The sequence below is a fragment of the Phyllostomus hastatus genome, unplaced genomic scaffold (genome assembly GCF_019186645.2).
Source record: "Phyllostomus hastatus isolate PE091 unplaced genomic scaffold, TTU_PhHast_1.1 phas_scaffold_317, whole genome shotgun sequence".
NCBI lineage: Eukaryota > Metazoa > Chordata > Mammalia > Chiroptera > Phyllostomidae > Phyllostomus > Phyllostomus hastatus.
The window spans coordinates 13,754,035-13,775,757 of NW_025334023.1; the positions used below are offsets into that span (position 1 = coordinate 13,754,035).

The following is a 21,723-nucleotide window of genomic DNA, read 5'->3' on the forward strand; positions in this document are numbered from 1 at the left end:
CTGGGCTGCTGGCCCTATCAAAATGTAGCCTTCAGAGTCCCAATAAGCAAGGCCAGCAGGAAGAATTGATTCCCCTGAACAAGACACCCCCTCCCTGAGCCCTGGCCCCCAGATGGCTCACCGGGGCCTTCGGAAGGTCAGGCCATACTGCTGACAGGCCAGCCCCACGGTGGGCGTGTACACAATGGGCATGAATTTCTCCACGTCGGAGGTCAGCACGCGGTAGAAGAGCTTCTCATTCCGATCTTGGAGTGTCATGAGAATGATGTACCTTGGAAAGGGAGACAAGAACCAAGCTGTTCACATGAGCAGCACAGATGGCAGCAGGAGAGGCTGCTCATGCAAAGACCCAGGGCTCCCACTCGGCCACATTCACAGTCTAACCACCCATCTCCCCAGGTGTGGATCTCTTCATCTATGAACTGTGAAGAACGGTACCGGCCTTATGGTGCTTGTTATAATACACGGTGTAGGTCCTGTTCTAAGTATGTTACATAAACTCATTTAAAACTCACAGCGACTTGTGAGGTAGGCACTGCAGTTCCTATCTGAGAGACAAAGTAGACCAAGGCACAGAGAGATGAAGTGACTCTCCCAAGGTGTCAGACTGCAGAACTATGCTCCCAACCACTGTGCAAGATGGTTAGTTATGTTATTATTAATGAAAGAAATGGAAGAGTAACCCTCTGAGGATGGAGTAGGGTCGAGGACATACTAGTGCTTCCTGAACTGGCCCCGCCTACACACAGGGCTGGTTTCTGTCACAAGCAGTGTTCACAAGTGGCTGAGTACCAAGTGATCCCAGGAAGTGTGTCCCTCCAAAATCTCTCTCATCTATTCCCTGAAGCCTGAAATCACTAAGCCAGGTAAAGAGGCTTTCATTTACACTCTTAAAAATGCAAAACTCTCTGGGAATTCACAATGAGGGATAAGTGATGGCTGATATCACAACCTTTCCAGACCACAGTTTGGGAGAGAGTATGGAAGCACTTGAGATCCTGGCCTGGAATGGGGTAAGGTCCTCCACAGGGGAATGACCCCTGGGCATTGTAGCAGGGTCCTGGGTTTGAATCCCAGCTCTGCTGTTTACTAGCTGTGTAGCTTGGGGGAAGTCTTATGACATCTCGGGGCCTCAACCCCTCCTTTCCCACCAAAGGTACTGGTCCGGAATGCAAGTTGTGTTTTAGAAGGTATTTTTAAGAAAGGAGGATTTATACTTAAGAGTAACCAGGATCTCAACTCATTACCAGTATAAGAATGCCTTAACCAGTAGTCATTTGCACACATCTCTTTCCAGTTCTCTAGTCAGTGATATCAAGTTGTCAACCTGATAATCAGTCATGGTGGCATTATTTATACCATGAAAACTGGCAAATACTCTAAATCAGGGCTTCCACACCCCCTGCCCCTGAGCCAGTTATTAAACATTTACCCTGCCCTTATCCAAAAGAAGCTGGGAGCATCCTTAGCATTCCCCAAGCACCTGCTGACATGAGGTCCCCCAGGAAAGAGCGGGTCAGAGTAGTCAACAGAGCACGTGCAGCAAGCCCTCTGAAGCTCCCAGGATCAGACACGTTCCCACCCCCAGCCTGGCATGTCTTCCCAGGCATACAAATGATGTCCATCTAGCTGGAAAGAACTGGGGAGAAAAGGATTTTTGACTTTAATCTTTATAGTTTAATATCTCTAGGAAAGAGGATTTCACTTCGGACCTTAATTCTTCTTTGTAACTTTAATAAGCAAAGGAGGTCCAGACTGTTCAAAGTTAGGCACATCTCAGGTTGTTAACTGGATCATTGTGTACTTCCTGGTTTGCTCCTCAGGATGACATGGCTCACCCCAGTCTGAGTGGGTGAACAAAGGAAGAGGATACTTGGCTGGTGTTGCAGCATGGCCTTGGGGTTACTGTGAGTAACATCCACTGAGTTTAGTGCTTCAGGAGTAGAGGGGGTTATCCACTATTGCTTAGAAGCAATGGGTGGTGTGGAGGGAGCATAGGAAGATGGGCACAGGATAGCCCTGACAAGCTGCTGAGCTCTGCCCCGAGGGGGATGGCCACTCTTAACGATTCAAAATCTTGGCCATTGAGCTCTATGGATAAGTAGGGGAAGCCCTATCTGCTCCCTAGACTTCTGCTGGAGTCCATAGCAAGGTGACATGTTTATTGAATAAGCTCTTACATAGTACCTACGATGTGCCAGGCACTGTTCTAAGCACATCACAAATACTAATACATTTAACCCTCGTTACAACCTTTTGAGTTAGACACTGCTGATTGTATAGAGGGGGAATGACCCAGAAAGGCTAAGTAACTTTCACTATTGAGAGCTAGAATGAAGCCCTGGCTGGGGTAGCTCAGTGGACTGAGCAGCGGCCTGCAAACTGAAATGTCACCTCCTTGATTCCTGGCCAGGGGCCAGTTAGAGGCGTGCAAGAGGCAACCAATCGATGCTTCTCTCACACGTTGATTTTTTTTCACTTCCTTTTTTTCTCCCTCCCTTTCTCTAAAAATAAATAAATAAATAAATAAATAAATAAATAAATAAATAAAATATTTAAAAAACAGAGGTAGAATGATGACTTGAATTCATTCTGTTATTAGAGTCTAGTCTTGTAGCCACTAAGCTCCGATGCCTCTTAGCTGTGGCATAACAGAGATGTTAAAAGCAGACTCTAGAGCCAGTTACCTGCCAGTTACCTGGCTTTGCCATGTGACCTGGGGGTCACCACCTCCTTTAGTAAAGCTGACCCTTTCTTTCCTACTTGGCTCTTCATGTCTATGTCCCCAATGGGGAGAAACCAAGAGGGGAGGCAGGATTATTAACTGTTGTCCTTTATATGAGCCTTCAGCATATGACATCTCAGGTCCTTCCCAAGTCATCCCTGCCCATGTTCTCTCTTCTCTATCATGCTCCCCTTGTTCCAGGAACTTGGGCCATGTGCCACTTCCTTAACATACCTGTCCCTACATCTTTACTCCACTCTTTCCTCTGAGTGAAGTGCCATCTGTGAACCCACTGCTGTCTGCTTAAGCCCTATTGGTGGTGCTCTGGAGCTGACTCAGGCTCCACCATTTCCCAGAGGTCCTCCCAGGTTTCACTGACTGGAATTCAGTTTCTTTTCCCAGTCCTCCCAGAACATGCCAACTGTCCCTCAGGGAGATCAGCACCCCTTTGGAGGACAGGGCTGGGTTTGGGATTTCTTGGAAAGGCTCTCAGCCTCTCCTAGCTTGAGAGTATACAAAATACACTGTATGGGCCACAGGAAATGGAGCCCAGGGCTCAGGCGGAGAGAGTAGCCTTCAGGCACTGACTTGTCCAGGTCAGTCGGCTGCTTCTCGTAGTATCGCATGATCCGGAGGAGCTGGATGTCCTGGCTCAGGAAGCAGGGTGGGATTAAGCCATGGATTCCAAGCTGTATCCTTTCTTCAAGTGTAAAGGCCATTCCCTGGGGAGAACAGGAAAGAAATATACACACATGAATGGGTGTGCAGGAAACCCAGGAACAGGACAGGGTCCATCCATAGGCAGGCAAAGTCCCTGTGACTCAACAGGAAGGGCCTGGGCTCAGACCTCACCTCTGCCCTTCAAGCAGCCAGATGTCTCTCTGGTTACTCGACTTGTTTGAGCTGCAGCTTCCTCCTGGATAAATGGGGAAGATACCTACCGTGTCAGGTTTTTGGCTTGTTTTTGTTTCTGCTGTTTTAAATCTATTTTTTGGACACTTAACATTTATAGAAAAAAATTGATAAAATAGTATGGAGAGTTGCCTTAGATCTCCCTCACCCAGTTTTCCCTGTTATTAATATTTACATAAGTATGGTACATTGATTAGAGTTAATGAACCAATAGTGATACATTATTATTATTAAGTAAACTGCATGGCTCATTCAGATTACCTTGGTTTTTACCTAAAGTCCTTTTTTTGTTCCAGGACCCGATCCAGGATCCCACCTTGTCTCCCTAGGCCCTTCTCAGCTTTGGCAGTTTCTCAGACTTTTCTTGTTTCTGATGACCTTGAGATTTATACCCCTCTACTAGAATTTGCCTGATTTTTTTTTTCCATGACTAGGCTCGGGGTATCTGTGTATGTGTGTATGAATGTGTGTAAGTGTGTTTTCTGGAGGGAGACCACAGAAGTAAAGTGTCATTTCCATGGTACTAGATTAAGGTACATACTATCAGCTTGATTTATTGTTCACTTGGCTGAATTAGTGCCTGTCAGGTGTCTCCAATGTCAAGTTAGACCTTTTTTTGGAATTCTTCTGCATGGGAGGTTGGTCTCTTCTACCCCATTCATTTATTTGTTCAATCATTTATTTATATCATGGGTATTTATTTTATACTTGGGGTTATAATCCAATAGTGCTTTATTTATTTTCTTGCTCAAAATGTTTCATCCAATTAGTCATTGGGAACTCTTTCAGTAGGCACCAGTGTCCTGGACCCCTATAATTTCTTTTTATTCCTTTCTTTTTTTACTTGCTCCCTTCCTTTCTTTTCTTTTCTTCCCTCCCTCTCCTCCCTCCTTCTGTCTCTTCCTCCCTCCCTCCCATCTTCCTTCCTGCTACTAAAGATGCTCCGGGCTCACATTTTGTGCTGCCTGCCCCTGTCCTAGAATCAGCCATTTTTTCCCAAAAGGCCTGATTTCTTTTTTGGAGCATGGTGTTAGAAACCAAGATCTGGGCTCTACTTATTACCTGTGCTTCTCACTACTGAGGTTTCATTGTTTCTAGTCCCTCTCAGCTGACAGCAAGAAAACAAATCTCTATTAGGCTGGACAAGGTCATACTAATGTCTCTAACTTTAATCCATTACCACACAGATCATTTTGGACTCTTCACATGCTAATCTGTAAATTCTCATGCTAACAGTGACAAACTCAGCTCCCATAATCTGCTGTCCATTTACTTAGTTATTCAATTCCAGCATACAGATATAGCAGTACCAAAATTGTTAGACTGTACCACAGTGGGGACAGCTTTATCCACTAAAGTGCCTTGCTTATGTGCAGTTCCTTTCATCTTTAGTCTTACACACTCCACTCATTTTCGAAGTTGCTCAGGTGAGTCCTTTCCTTTCACCACCCCACTCAGGCTGTATCATACATTTGTAACACAGTTAGATTCTCTGGTCACAGTCTGCATTCTTTCCTGGGATCCTCCAACCTATTAAATGATTTTAAAAGTCTGGATACATTAAGGTCCATTCTTTGCACTGTAAAGTCTATGAGGTTTTTTTTTTTAAAAATCCTTGCTGAAGGATATAATTACTGATTTTAGAGATGGAGGGGGAGAGAGAGAGACAGACAGACAGACATCGAAGTGAGAGAAAAACATCTATTCATGCCCCCTATAGTGCCCCGACTAGGGATCAAGCTCACAATCTAGGTATACCCTGACCAGGAATCAAACCCACAACCTTTTGGTGTACAGAAAGATGCTCAAACTAACCCAGGCACCTGGCCACAACTCTATGAATTTTGACAAGCGCATCATATCATGTATCCTTCATTACAGTACTATACAAAAAAGTTTCACTGCTTTAAAAATCTCATGTGCTTTACCTATCTTTCCCTCCTTCCTCTCCTGGCACCTCTGGCAAATAATGAGGTTTGTGTCTTTTGTTTGTTTGTTTTCCTTACTGTCTCTACAGTTTTGCCTTTTCCAGAGTGTCCTACAACTGGAATCATATAGACTCGCTTCTTTCATTTGGCAATAGCACATAAGGTGAAGGATAGTCTCTTCCAGAGATGGTGCTGGGACAGCTGGATTTCCACAAGCAAAAAAGTAAAGTTGGACCCTGACTCACATTAAATACAAAAATTAACTTAAAGTTAATCAATGTCCTAACTATAAGACCTACAATCATAAAACTCTTAGGAGAAAACATAGGGGTACATCTTCAAGACCTTGGATTTGGCAAAGCATTCTTAGATGTGACACCAAAAGAACCAGCTACTGTACACAGGAAAAATTAGATAGATCTATTTTATCTGAAAACTTTTGTGCATAAAAGGACACTATCAAGAAAGTGGAAAAGCATACAGAAAAGGAGAAAATATTTGGAAATCATATATTTGGTAAGGGTTTAGTATCCAGAAACTATAAATAATTGCTACAACTCAACGCAAGAGAAACAACCCAGTTACAAACAGGCATCGACTCGAATAAACACTTCTCCAAAGAAGATGCACAAATGGCCGCTAGCACATGAAAAAGCACTCAGTGTCATTAGTCATTTGTGAAATGCAAATCAAAGTTACATTGAGATACCATTTCACACCTACTAGGATGGCTGTAATTGAGAGAAACCCCCAGCAAATCATAAGTGTTGGTGATGATGTGGAGGAATTGAAGCCCTGGTACATTGATAGTAGGGATGTAAAGTGTTACAGCCTCCATGTAAAAACATTATAGTGGTTCCTCAAAAAACTAAATAGAGACTTACCATATGACCCCAGCAATCCTACTCCTAGGCATACACCCCAGGGAACTGAAAGCAAGCACTTGAACAGATACTTGGATGTCACTGTTCATTGCAACATTATTCACAACAGCCAAAAGGTGGAATCAACCCAGGTGTCCACCCACATATGACTGGATAAAGAAAACATATATGTACAATGAAAAATTTTTTTAAAGATTTTATTTATTTATGTTTAGATGGAGTGGAAGGGAGGGAGAAAGAGAGGGAGAGAAACATCAATGTGTGGTTGCCTCTCATGCACCCCCTACTGAGGACCTCGCCCACACCTCAAGCATGTGCTCTGATGAATCAAACCAGTGACACTTTGATTCGTAGGTGGGCACTGAATCCACTCAGCCACACCAGCCAGGGCTGTACAGTGAAAATTTATTCAAACATCAAAAAGGAATGAAGTCCTAATACATGAATTCTGAAAATTTATGCTAAGTGAAATAAACAAGATATGAAAGGACAAATATTGTATGACTCAACTTATATAAAATAACTAGAATAGGCAAATTCATAGAGACAGAGAGTAGGTTAGAGATTACTGAAGTCTGGGGGTGGGAGGATTGGCTAGTTATTGCTTAATGGCGACAGGGTTCCTGCTTGGGATGATGAAAAAGTTTTGGACATGGATGGTGGTGATGGCTACGCAATACTGAACAGGCTTAATGCCACTTAATGATATACTTAAAATGGCTAAAATGGAAAATTTTATTATATGTGCTTTACTACAACCTAAAAAATGTAATAATGTATTTAGCACTCAAAACCACTGAATTATACACTTTACATGGGTGAATTGTGTGGCATGTGAATTATAGCTCAATAAAACTGTCTTGAAAGAATCCTCTGCATGTTTTGAATACAAGTCCTGTATCAGACGTGTGCTGGGCAAATGTTTCTCTGAGTATGTGGCTTGTCTCATTCTTCTCTCCGCAGTGTCTTTCACAGAACAGCATTTTCTGGTTTGGGCACTGGCAGGAGAGATGGGGAATAAATAGGGTGTCATGGAATCTGCTTCCTGGCCTGGGTAAGTCCTATAGAGGCAGTGTCTGCTGGCAGCAGCTGCAGGTACTGTCTGTCCTCATAAGGGATGCTGTGAGACCTGGGGACACAAGCTGCCCCACATTTATCCCAAAATAATAAGGAGCAACCCCTGGTGAAAAAAAGTCCTTTTCTGTGTAAAACTCAGGCTGGCTCTGCAGAACTGAGGGGTGGTCTGGCACTGCCTCAGCTCCCTCCACTTTCTCACAAAGGGCCCTGGTGACAGAAGTGGTGTGGCAAGCCCCTGAGTGGCTCCATGGGTGTGGACATGAACAAAGAAGGGACCACAGTCCTCGTGGGGGGACTGTGTAGGGGGCTGAGCACAGTTTTTAACCAACCAACCAATTAACTAACTAAGTAAATGAGCACTGTTAATATGACCTCCACTGTATTCAAGGCTGATGACACTTGAGGGAACTCTGATTAATGAGCCCCAAGTAATCTGAGGTTCTCCTAGAAGGTAAGAAGGGAGGCCTACATTGTGCTGATGGGAAGCTAGCTTCCCGCAGAATCCTTGGGAGGGGGAAGCATGAGAGGGGAGGGAGCATGAGGGCATGCCTCATTAGCTGAAAACTATCTAATCTCCAATTACAAGCTCTTCTACAGGGAGTTACATAATGACAAGGAGAGCAAGCCCACATATTGCTCATCCCCACCATAGGGCCGTTGCTGTGGTCGGCTCTATGGAAGGGGGTCGGATAAGTATCCAATTGTACTCGACCTTCCTTACACCCACACTGTGGGGGGTTTTACATATTCCATTTTACAGATGAAAAGGCTAAGCAAGGGAGCTTAGGTAATGCTCCTGAAATTGCAAAGCTATTCCCCATATTTTATTGTTTCTTAAATCAGGATGCTAGTTATTTAATAATCAACAAGTAGATTTGGCGTGATCAATTCTTTTTCCTGGAGGTAAGTGGCAGAACCAGGATTTGATCACAGGCTGCATTCCTGTGACCACAGTGTGTACCCTGCCAGGACCTTGGTGAGATGGGCCTCAGAAGGTGTGAGTTGGGACAGGGGATGGAGAGGGAGGAGTGGGAAAAAAGAGAGACGGGAGGGGAAAAAAGTGAGTAAAATTTAGGTACCTTGACTACTCCCAATTTCCCTTTTGTTTTGTAATTTGGGGGTCTTTAACACTATGAATACTAAGCTCCTCTTGTGTTTTGTAAAACAATAATGATGACTCAGCTTAAGGAAATCTGAAGAATGGTTCCTCTTCCCAGAAGGACTGCTGGAACTGTGAGAAAGCTCTGTCCTTCGAAAATGGGCTCCACTCTGTTTGAAGGTCTGACTCACAGAGACTTCTCAAAGTGCTCTGCACGCATAAAGGTCTGGCCTTTTTCTTCATCAAAGCCCAAAGTCACCAGTTCTTAAGTCCCCTGCCTGGGCCACCAGGTTGGAAACACGGTGCAACAAAGTCTCTGATCCTGTGACAGGAAACCATCTCTCTCTGGACATGGGGCACTGTCACTGGACACCATTAGGCAGGCAACTGTCACTGTTTACTATCTTGGTGAAGACTGTGACCTGTCCCCTTGGCCCTGGAGCTCCCAGGGAGGCCCAGGAATTTAATAATGACATCATCTTTGTTCACAACTACTGTGGCTTTTAATAGCAGTCCACTTCTCTCTACAATGCTAAGCGTTTCTCTTGGCCTACTGCCACCAACTTCTTTTGTATTTGAGGAAAAAGTATGAGCATTTAGCAACTGGTAATTTCAGGGATTAAAAAAAATACTGCAATACTAGCATCTGCTTTGCATCCTGAAGCTAATGTTAAGGCTACTTTGGATTTACATGTTTGTAAACCAGTAGTGTGGGCCCTGTAGCTGAACCATGGCCCCACAAAACTGCACAGGAAGGTTCAGTAAGGTGTAAGGGGAAAGCGTTAGAACGTACATTACAAAAGAAAAAAACTTTGCTCATTGACACTCTGGTTCTTGGTCTGTATGTCAGAAAGTCCTAATTCCCACAGGTACACCAGAGTCCTGAAGTGAAAGAAGGGCCCATGCAACATGCAGGAATTGAGAGTGGGGTCCTAACTCAGTCTCACCACATTGAGAAATTACAGTTTCTGTGGGTGTGGTTAAACGGTTATGGATTATATTATCTACTTTTTTATTTTTAACTTTTTAAATTTATTTTTTATTTATGTATAGTTGGTATACAATCTTATGATGGTCACATTAGTTTCAGGTGTACAATGTAGTTGAATCACTATTCAACATTTTTATATTGTACCTTACAATTTAATCACCACACTAATTCTAGCTAATCATCTGTTACCACGTAAATGTATCATAATATTATTGATTATATTCTCCTTTCCTTCTGGAAAACACTAGTTCAAATAGATATATGCACCCCTTATTTTTATTGCAGCAATACTTACAATAGCCAAAATATGGGAGCAACCTAGGTGTCCATTGAAAGATGAATGAAGATGTGGTACATATATACAATGGAATATTACACAACAACTAAAGAAAGAATGAAATCTTGCTGTTTGCAAAAACATGGATGGATCTGGAGAATATTATACTAAGTGAAACAAGTCAGGCAGAGAAAGACAATATGGTTTCACTTATATGTGGAATCTAAAACAAACACAACAAAAACAGGCTCATATGTTATCCAGTTTTAACAAATATCACAAAGCAGGACAAGTGGCTTTTGAAAAATGGCTAATTCTCTTAGTTAAACTTCAACCTCATACCCTAGTGGTATTCACAGCACACCAGTAGGGACCTACCAGTTGTTACTCTTTTGGAAATGTTTTAATTGTTACAGAACCATTGCTCTGACCACTCCCCCAGCCAAACGTCCCTCTCAGCCAGCTCCGGCTTCCCCCAGAGACCCAACACCTAATGCATAGGTGGCAAAAACCAGGCCCTTGGGCCAAATCCTCCACCTTGTTTTGTCCAGCCCAGTACCTTGTTTCTACCTGGTGGCAGCGCCAAGCTCCTTGCCCCTAGTTAAGGAGTAGTTACATTTATACAGTCCTAAAATTCCATTTGTCCCTTTGAAGGCAGCTGTGAGGCTGATGGGCGCCCCTGTCCCCCAACGGTGAAAATGAGTTTGACACCCCTGACCTAATGGGTTAATGTCTGGCAAAGTAGGTGGCCATAAGACCCTCCTCCTGCATGAAAGGCTGGGACTGTTTCAATTGTTTCAATGCTGTACTACTGTTAATCTTTCAACTGTCACTCCTGACTTAACCTATTTCATTGCCTTCTCTGGGTGACCATCTAATCCAGCCACTGAACTCTACCGGCAGGCTGAGCATTGTCCAAGTTCTCACCACAAATCTTACTGACATTAGAGAGAAGATATTTGAACAGATTCCACCACCAAGTGACAGGGCTCAGGGGCAGGAAGTCCACCAGGCCGAGCTCCTGTCCCAGATGCCCGCTGTTCAGAGACCTAGGTTTCCTAGCACCCTGTTCCTTATGACTAAGCTTTGCTGAGGGGAAGTCTCTCAGTCCCACTTGATGATCTGCCTGGTGCCTCTGGATCCACAGCCCTGTGGCACACATGACAATATCTTTTCATTCATTCACAAGTATTTATGAGTTTCTACTGTGTGCCAGGCCTACTATATTAGGCACCGAAAGGTCCCTAAATGAAATAGGTGGTGGTTACCACCTTCATGAGTCTACTGGACAAGATATGTGGATTAACACATAAAGGTGATCCTGGGCCTCTGCTTTAGACAAGCCACTTCTCCAACCTATAAAATGGAGTGCTGCCCATTTCACATGTTGTGGGATGAAAAGAAATGATGCATGTGAAATGCTCAGCACAGGTACTGGCACATGGGAAGTACTCAGCGAACATCAGCTGTTCTCCTCATTACTATTAGTGTTGTGATCCTGGGCAAGGAGGCACGAGAGAGCTCTCTAGCAGATGTTGGAGATAAGCCCTGAAGGGTGGTCAGGAGCTGGTCTGGCAGCAGGGGTCAGAGGAACAGGGTGAAGTGATATCACTGCATCAAGTGTAACTGCTGGTCTGTGGCTGTGCAAGGCTCCTGCCTCTGCAGCCCCGTGCATTCTCCACACGCCCCAAGCACACTCTTCTGGCTGCCATACTGGGACTCACATCAGTACCCCCACCCACCGTGCTCTGAACATTTCCCCTCACCATCTTCCAGTCCACAGTCAAGGCCCCTCCTCTGAGACACCCCATCCCATAGTGTCATAAAATTTAGTACATGAGATGTATTTTCTGTTTGATTTCTTGAGCATTCATTACTAGGTGGTAAACTTGGGGGAGTGGATATCAGACACTTTGAAGCTGCTACACAGGGTTGTAACACAATAATATTAACATCAATAATAGTGGCAACATTACCTCTTAATGAGCACCCCTTGGGCTGGGCCAGGCACTGAGACAGGCACATTATACTTGCCATCGCTAATCCTCACAGCAACCCTGAGTTAATCATCCTATGATTATTATCCCCTCTTATGGACAGAGGGTTAAGACATGTGCCCAAGGTCACAGCAAGGTGATGGAAGAAGCAGTAGAACCCAGGTTCATATGCTTCCAAAATGCATACTCTTTCCTCTGAGCTAATCAATTGTTCTTGAGAATTAACATATTAAACAGGTTGCTGACTGAGTTGGCTTTTATTTGATTAGAGATAAAGTTATTCTGCTTCTCCAAATAGAGCTGATTACCTTAATGGTTTAGTCACTGCTGAGTGATCCTCTGTATTAGTGCCAGATCTGTCAGCCCACCTGCAAACAGGTGTGCTTTTACCTCTGCAATTATACACATGGTCCATAACATGTAGCCACGTAGCCATGTAGCCATGTAGCCATGTAGCCATGTAGCCATGCTCCCTCTGACTAGCATCATTACTGGAAGGATTAACAGACACACACATAAGTAAAGGTTTTCTGTTCCACCATCATTACATCATGCTCTGAGCTGACTGGTAATGCTGTAAACAGCTCTCTCCATCAATCAGCTGCAACAACTGAGAGTAGTCATAGCTGGGACAGAGCTGGGAGCAATCAGCTCCAAAACTGCACAGTTAAAGCTGATTAGCTGTTAGGGGACAGGAAGGCATTTCCTGCTCCTTTTGCACAGCACTTCATGAGTCTGGGATTTTTATAAATTAGGATGACGTGGACTCTGGTTGGAGACAGGAAGTGGGATTACTGTGGCTGCTGTTCTCTCACTGAACCCCAGGTTTATAAGGGCCCCTGAGCACACTCCTGCAATGGATAAATGGGGGCCTTGAACACACAAGTCTTAGCAGACACAGACCGGAGAATGACCTTCCTGCCAGACATACTTTGGTGATCAGGTGCAAAATTACAGATCCCGAAACACATTGTAAATTCCCGAGAGGGGAGTAGATGACACATGCTCATTACTGTCCAGAACCAACCCTAAACCAGATTTGGGGTCAAAGACTGGGCTTTGGTGCTATGGGCTACAAAATACGGAGGTTGTCTCTGATCTTTCCATCTCTGTTGCACACAGACACTCTTGTTCTAGTGAGAGACACAGTTCAATTTTCCTCTCAGGGGATGATGACCAGGACATGGAGGTGCTGCACTCACACCGCTAGTATGGGGGAGCAAGAAGGAAACTGGAAGATGAAGTTCTACATACATTGGTTCATCCACTTTCAGGCTGTGTGGTTCTGGGGAAGTTACTTCACCTCTCTGAGTCTGCCGCCTTCACCTGGTGGTCATCAATCAAATAAAATTGGACACTGAGATCTTGTTGTAAAATCAAAGGTATAGAAAAATGTTATCGCATTTTTCTATCCCTCTAGGTTAAGGACTATGTGCAATTTAGCAATTGTACTTTATAGTATTGATTCCCTTTAGTCTCTTTTCCCTTCAAGATAACATATTCCTTGGGGGCAGGGACTATGTCTAAATGAACTGCGTGCCCCTTTTGCTTAGTACATCTTGCCTATTTTTACTGCTTTATTGTTTCTAAAATGGTCTCATATGTTTTCTGTCATTTGATCCTAGACAGGGCTGGTGTCCCTGTTTATAGAAGAGGAAATTGAGACTCAGATGGGTCCATGACATACTGAGGGCATGTGGCTAGTGCGTGCTACTTGAAACCATGTGAGAATAATGACTATTTCAATTTGCTGGGTAAGGACCAACATGGAGGAGAAATGAAGGAATCTTTTCCTGAAATACTTGGCAACTCTAGGATTTCGTCCTAACCGAACAAGAGAACAGAGGTGGATAGTTGGAAGACTGATGAGTCATTCTCTTGGCAAAATTCCCTGTGGTGGTTTGAATTCTTCATGACCCTCTCTTCCCAAGAGACTATTATTTAAAAATTAAATAATATTGTTCTTGGCACTGTGAAGGCCTTCTATTCAGCTGAACCTCAATAGGGTAATGACAGAGGAAGGTGATGGGCAGGGGAGCTGCTGAGGACAAGGGAGTACCTCTTCCTTCCTCCAACAACATAACAGGTCTTTGATGGGCTCAGCCTGGGAGGATTGGGTCAAAAAGTGAACTATGACCATGAGGAATAAAACAAACAGACACGTTTGGGAAGGTCTCTGAATAGGAATTGTGCATGCATGCCTGGTGCGTGCAGATCAGTGGGTGGGGGTGCCAGAACTGGCTGGGAGACTAAGGACACGTTCATTCCACAGGGCAATTGTCCAGGAGATCACTGTCAACCTGTCCTAGCCCTGATGTTAACCAAATCCTCCTTCTCCTGGGCCTTGACCTCAGTTCTGCCACCTGATCAGGTGAACCAGGAAGGAAGTCATTTTGACCTGGAGACAGAATGACCGATGTGCACAATGGGAGAGAAGAATAACCAATCTCCTCCTCTGTCATGACATCAGGAAACAGAAGTTCTAGCTTCAGAGTCACTTTGGGCTTATTTTATGACAACCATTTATACTTTACTGCTTTTTTTACATTTTACAAAGCAGTTTTATTCTCTTTTTTTTGACAGTTCCCTCCAAACAAAAAGAATACCCTCATGACAGTTGTTCCCAAACTTTGCTAGTTGTTAGAACCACATAGGGAATGAATAAATAAATGCCAGTCGTCTGGGGATGGAAGCCTGGATGAGTTTTAAAGGTCCATAATTGATTACAAGATACAGCAAAGTTTAGGAATCTCTGCCCTATGAAGGAGGCTGTGAAAGTGCCGTGCCTGTTTTGTAGACAGTAATGCTCAGGCTGGGAGAATTTAATAATCTGTCTAAAATCAAGGCCCTAGCAAGTTGCAGAAATGGGACTCAAACCTGGAATTCCAGTTCAAATTGTTGGTTCATTAGTTTATTTACATAATCACTCATTTAATAAGTATGTTTTGAGAACCAGCCGTGTACTAACCACTGGACATATACTGAGAAACCAAATACATATGGCCCCTGCCTCCATGAAGTATCAGTCCAGTGATATTCTCATTCAAACCAGTGTCCTTTCTGTTCCTTTATATTTTGGAACTATGCATGCTAGTTGAGTGCCTGGCAGGCTGGGGTGCTCAGCAAAATAACACCAGCGGTGTTTTTGCTGCAGTTCTGGTATGTGGTACAGAGTTGCCCCATGAGAAGCCACTGAGGAGGGAGATCAGGCTTTGAAGTTGCTGGCCCTGGATTCAAATTGTGGCTCTGCCCTCATCAGTTGTGTGGTCCTGGACAACTTCCTTAACTTCTCTGATCCTCAGTTTCCTCATCCATGGCATGAAGATAGTAATACCAATTTCAAAAGGTTGCCGTGATAACTGAAATCCCCTGCGTGGTGTGGCTAGATAGTGGCTGGCACATCTGAGGCACTTAATGAGCACAGCTGGGCCAGGTCCTTACCAGATGGAGGCACAGTGGAGAACACAAGGATTTATGAACCTCATACTCCTGAGACACGCAGCTGCCTAGAATGTCCATAGAATTTCTCATTCTGTTTATTCTTCCTTCTCTAACCTCCATCTTCAATCCATTCTATTCATCTTCCTTGGTACTCATGGTTGGGACACCATTTACTTGGAACTTGGAGGTAAGCGCCCCCCAAATTTTAACTGTCAGTGAAGACCTAATACAAATCTAAAACTAATGAGAGAAACTCAAAGGGGACTAGACTGAAAGTCCAAGTACTAGGAATGCTTTTTGAATGGTATTTCCATTTTTAAATTTGACTTACTGGTATATTAAAAAAGAAAGGAAAATGTAGAACCCCAAACCATGGGAGTTTCTCTCTTTACAAGTGCTTAGTTTATATAATCAACATTAAATTGTTTCTTTATTCCTTCCTGAGATAAAATCTAATTCTGGCACTTAATGAATTTGGGTGTCTCCTAAAAATTTTCTCATTTCATAAACATGATTAGCTCTGTGATCTATACATGTCAGAACTAGATGTACTTAATCAAATAGCTCTTTTCTGTTGGTGATTTTCTGAAAGGTCACTGGAATTCCTGCACATGTGGTTTGGATGCTATAATTCCAATTGTGTCTTCCCTGAAGGAAGTGATGTTGACATTCACAGAGACCTGCACGGTGACCTCTCCTCACATGTCTCAAAATAAAGGACTCCATGCCTAAGGCTGTATTTAGTGACATTCGGCTACTAGGCTCTTCTAAGCCAATATCCTTTGACAAAGTCAATATTTAAAGTCTCCTTTAAATGACCTACTAACAGCTTCCTCGCAATTAATGTTGACTAACTAAATATATCATTGGCTAATTGATTGGGTCATTATTGAATAGTCTGAAAACTTTTCTTTTGCAGTTGAACAGTCAATTTGGAGATTAGTATATATTTTATAACTTACCTTAATTAATAAAGATATTGATACTATTTCTCTAGGAACAGGCTTGTGGTAGGTGTGAATGAAACAATGCACTATTTTAATTTTATCCTTCCACAACATCCTTCTGAAGTCAGGTATCAGCCCATGATTATATAGTTAACAAGTTGTAGAGCTGAAGTATGAACCCAGGTCTGCGTGGGGCTGAAGTCCACACCCGGAACCGCTATTTTGCACACACTGTTTGGCAGTGCTTTCTTTGTTGTGTTTTTGAACACTCTCCAGTCATCTCTGTCAGCCACATTAAAGATAAGATATGATCAGTCCACTGAAGGGAGTGTTTCCTGGCTGGCTTTATCTTACTTTATCCCAGCCTCTTACCTTTAATATCTTCTCTAGAAGAAAAAGGGAAAAGCATGCAGCAACATCCAGTGTTCTCTCCCCAAAGCTGGGGAAATGACGAGGGCTGGGAATAGAAATGAAATATTCTCACCAGGAGAATAAAACACAGCAGTGTTTGTCAAACCCAGTTAAAGTCTGGCTGTGACATCAATTTAATAGGCAGAGACCAACATTTAAAAAATAAGATAGACTTGAGTAAGAAATATCAGTCTGCATCACACTAGTAAGGGTAAGTACCGTTTTGCTAAAATGTTGCTTAATGGTGGTATGAGTGTGTGCCCACGTGTAATGTGTATTTGGGTGTAGTGTCTTGTGATGTAAAGTGTAATTTTAACTGCAGGTTGTGGTTCAAATATTTTGAGAAACACTTGCAGCGTAGGATAACAATTATGAGCGATAGGGTCAGACAACCAGCTTGGATCCCTGCTCTGACTCTGGGTATATCACCCAACTTCTCACTTTCAGGTTCCTCTCTGTAAAATGGGATGACAACAGTACCCACTTCATAATGTGTGTTATGTGCAACAGGGTATCTGGTGCTTAGTAAGGACTCACTAGCTAAACGTCAGCTGTTGTTATAGTCAATAAAGCAGTTGGGGTGATGAGTTGGTGGCAAGCAAGAGCAATGTTTTGTATGTTCCCAGAATCATTTTAATTCCAGATGCATATGTGTATCTGCTCCCTGGGCATCCCCCACCTACATGTCACATAGGCCTATCAAAACACCACATGCCCCAAACCAAACTCATCTCCCTGCCAAACCTCCCTCCTACATTCTCTACTCGACAATGGTGCCATGCTTTAGTTCAGTAGAAACTTAATAAGGTCCTGGATTCCTTACAACACAACTGAAACATGCAGTCATTGCTAAGTCCAGTTGATTTTTTAACAGCTGAATAATCCTAATTGCTCCCCCTTTTATCCATTTCCTTCATCCGCATTGTTCTGTTTTCTTCAATACCACATCATCCCTGGTCTGCTAATAAACTAAAGGTTCTGCAACAGCTGGACACTAGTATTAACCACTCCCTCCCCGCACTCTCATTGTCTTGGTTCTGGGACACACCTTTCAGAAGTTCTGGGAGACTGACATTATCCAAAAACCAAATTTGATCATTTCACTTCCTAATGTAAAACACCCACCCTCAAAGCCTGCAAGGCTTTTCATAAGCTGTGCGTCATTTTTGGCTTCATCTCCTGCCAACCTCCCCAGGGAGCCTTCGGCAGAGCAAACTCCTTTCCATTTCCAGCAGAAGCAGGTGTTTTAGTGCCTCTGAAAGCGCACGTGCTGGTTCCTCTGCTGAGAATGCCCTTCTATGCCTGTCTGCTAACTTGTCTAGTGCACCGAAAGATGAAAAGGTCATGGACTTAAACTTACAGTTAAGTACCCTGATTCTCAAAATCTAGTGCACATCAGGAGCACCTGGATCTCTGGCTTAAAATTCAAGTTCTAGCCCTCTACCTGTAAATGTTGGTCACTGCAGAGCCAGAGCTTTTCGGCGGCACTCCTGGTGATTAGGAGAAACTGCATTATGGGAGAGATAAAAGTTTTGCTGAAACTCTAATCCATAACACACAAATTCATGATTGAAGATGAGTATCTTTTCTTTGGGAAATGTCTTAATAGAAATTCAATTAGCAGAATTTCCTAAGGAGGGGAATGGGTGGATGTTGACTTATTAGTAAAGGTTTATTTCTTTTTTTTAAAGATTTTATTCATTTATTATTTTTAGAGAGAGGGGAAGGAAGGGAGAAAGTGAGGGAAAGAAACATCAATGTCTGAAGAAACATTAATCGGTTGCCTCTCGCGTGTTGCTTCTCACACACTACCAGCCAGAAACCCGGCCCACCACCCAGGCATGTGCCCTGACTGGGAATGGAACCGGTTACCTTTAGGTCTGCAGGATGATGCCCAACCCACTGATCCATACCAATCAGAGCAAGAAATATCTCTTTCAATGAGCAGCAATGATATGAAAGAAAAACTTTAATATTATATTAAATATATTATAAAATATATAATATATTATATATATTATAAAATATTATATTGAATATAGTTATTTATTCATGTTACTGCCCCAAATTATGAAGAGTTCATCCTGCCAAAGCACAACGATGGTACTAATCAGCTTCAGTGAGAGATCTCTCGCTGTCCCTGGTAGAGACCCTTGACGAGAGTCCTGGCACTGGGTAAGTGTATAACAGAGAAAGTCAGCTGCCATGCCTATGGAGAAGACAGAAGCTGAGTAGTCTCCAGAAGAGATTTCTCTGTTATTTTTGGTAGTAAAGGGAAAGCGGGGGAGAATAGAAGCTTCAAGTAAAGTAGCTGGGCTTTAGGGGCAGTTAAACCTTGATTAGAAGTCAAGATCAGAGATTGGCTTTTTATAGGGAACAAATTTCTGAAACATTTTTATGACTGAAAGTTAATGCAAACCAGATAACCCAAGGCTGGAAATAAGGATCTAAGAATGCTTTCCTCACTGCTGTCTCTTTTGAGATGTCCACCATCTGCCCCACCCTAATTTCTCAATCTAGCATTCACTTGTTCATTCATTCAACTAGCGGTAGTGTGTGAGATGCACAATTCTAGGTGCAAATGAAAGAGAGATGAGAAAGCCTAGCTCTCATACTCCAATTGAAGAGATGAATACAGATTCTATAAGACAAAATTATTTGCCTTACAAAATTATAAAACAAAGTAATGTTACTCATTTGACAAAAATTTGTTGAGCACTTACCTTTGTGCAAGGCAATATGCTAGGGAGTGGGGATACAGCTGTGAAAAAAAGTTCACGTTCCAGTAGGAAAGACAATTATTAAATAATTACCCAAGTAATTATTTCATGATAAGAAATGTTACGAAGCAGAGGATGCTATGAGAGTGTGGAAGGAACTGGGAGTCCTGATGTAGTTTCCTAAGGAGGGGGTGAGGGGAAGGTGGTTAGGAGAGCCTTTCTCAAGGAAGTGACATTCAAGATAAGATAGGAAAGATAAATAGAGTTAATTAGGCCAAGTGCCAGGGTGGAGTTGAGCTGAGAAATGTTAGGTGGAGAAGAAATGGCATGTTGATAGCGTGGGAAGGGGAAAGAGCACAGGCAGGATCAAGACTGGGCTGCACATGGGTGACTTTGTAAGGACTTAGGTTTTCAGCTTCATGGCAATGGGAACCCCCTGAAAGGTTTTAGACAGTAGGGATGTAATTCACTTGGTTGTGTTTTTTTCTTTTCCCCAAAAGTTCAATTTGACTACAGCGAGAGGAATTTTTGAAGGGTAGTAAGAATGTGCTGATACATTAGGAGTTTCCTGCAATACGTACTTTATTTTGTACTCAAAACATACTGGCAGCTTGGGCTAGGATGGCAGAGGGAAGGTGGAGATGGGCAGAAGGACAAGAGGTATTTGGAGGAGATAAGATGCACAGAACCTGGTGACGTATGAGATTTGGGGACTTAATGAGAGGGGGAGTCAAGGATCACTGTCATTATAACTAAATGGTTGACTGGTAGCATCACTGAGATGGGACACTAAACAATGAGGACCAGAATTTTTGTGGGGAGGGGATGGAATGAGGACTGCATCTCAAATTGTGCTTTACACACAATGAGTCTGATAACCTTTCAGACATCCCTCTGGAGATGTCAGTAGGCAGTTGAATATCTGTAAGTATGGGTCTTAGAGAGAGGCTAGAGAATGAATTTGAAAATTGTGAGCAAAAACGTGATAGCTGAAGCTCTATGGAGAACGTTTAGAGTGGGGAAAGAGTTTAGGCCTGAGCTTTGAGAAACTCCAGCCTTTAAAGGCTAGATAAAGGACAAGACAGTGGAGAATGAGAAGGGGCAGCTGAGAAAGGGAAGGGGAAGCAGAAGATGGGTTATTATAAGATGCCCAAGGAGTGTGATGTTTCAGGGAGGAAGGAGTCATCCACACTGCTGAATTTCTCTGAAAGGTTAAGCAATCTGAGGCCTGAAAACTGTCCACTGGGTTCAGCAAGTGGAGGGTCCCTGCCAGCCTGAGAATCCCTGGTCTAACTGTAATACAGTTAGACCAGAGTGGTTTGAAGAGAAAGCAAGAGGTTGGACAATATCAATAGCAAATGCATACAACTCTCCCAAGAAATTTGGCTACAAAAGGGGAGTGGTTTAAGGTGGAAAGACTTGAGCATGTTTTGATGCTAATAGACGACTGATTCCTCAGGAAGGGAGAGAATGGGAGCCAGAGGCCTGGGTGGGAGTGGGGGTGGGGGTGGGGGATGGGCTACAGAAGGAGGAGGCATCCTCGCCCTCGCAACTGTCACAGGAGGGAAGGAGCAGTGAACACATGGAGGCGCTGTGTGTTCACAGGCTCGATGGGGAAGTTATCTGCTGGGAGTGAGGGTCAGAGACTCAGGGCAGAGAAGTTTGAAAGGGAGGTTGTGGGGAGTGTGAGAACAAGGTGGTCACAGAAATACAGCAGGTTTCTGGGCATTGATATGGGCTTCAGGTGAAGTTGGTGATCATAAATGATTATGAACTTTTTTCTCTTGCATGCATGTTTTCCTCTGTGTGGCTTGGCAGCCTGCCACAAGCATGGAGAGAGCCAACACTGGGTTTAGTCAGGGTTAATGATCTCAAAGGAGTGCAATAAAAAGACACAGGAGCAAAAAGTTGAGGTTACTGAAAGGAAGAGTAGAAATGATGGACCGTGGAATCCAAACTGGATTGGAGTAGGTGAATGGATGGACATAGCTGACCAAGTAGCCTGCCTGGTCAAAGTGTGTTAGAATCACTGATTTCTATGATTCTATGATTTCTATGAGTCACAGAAAGGAATTTCACACAATGCCAGGGCCAAGGGTGTGACCCTGGGAGTAGCTGAGGGGGAATGCAGAGGAAAAGTATTCCAGTGGGGAGAGGCCAGGATGTTGGAAGAGCCAGGCTCATTGATGCTGAAGCATCCAAGAGGATGGCGGGACTGGGGTGGAGAACGTCTGTGAGCTGGTGCCCAAGTCCTCAGAGAATGAAAGGTGCTAAATGACAGTGATGAAAAGGAGAAAAGGTCAGTATCTGTAAA

At 43.4% G+C, this 21,723-nt stretch overlaps 1 protein-coding gene across 2 annotated transcripts in view; it reads right to left on the minus strand.

Annotated features, from left to right (window-relative positions):
• The window catches only part of ME3 (malic enzyme 3), a 189,120-nt gene that overhangs the window by 94,662 nt on the left and 72,735 nt on the right, over positions 1-21,723 (minus strand). For both annotated transcript variants that reach the window (XM_045818138.1, XM_045818137.1), the window contains exons 3-4: positions 3,314-3,447; positions 122-271 (exon numbers count right to left, since the gene is read on the minus strand). In XM_045818138.1, the coding sequence (XP_045674094.1) occupies positions 122-271; positions 3,314-3,447 (284 nt within the window). The remainder of the gene's footprint in view (positions 1-121; positions 272-3,313; positions 3,448-21,723) is intronic.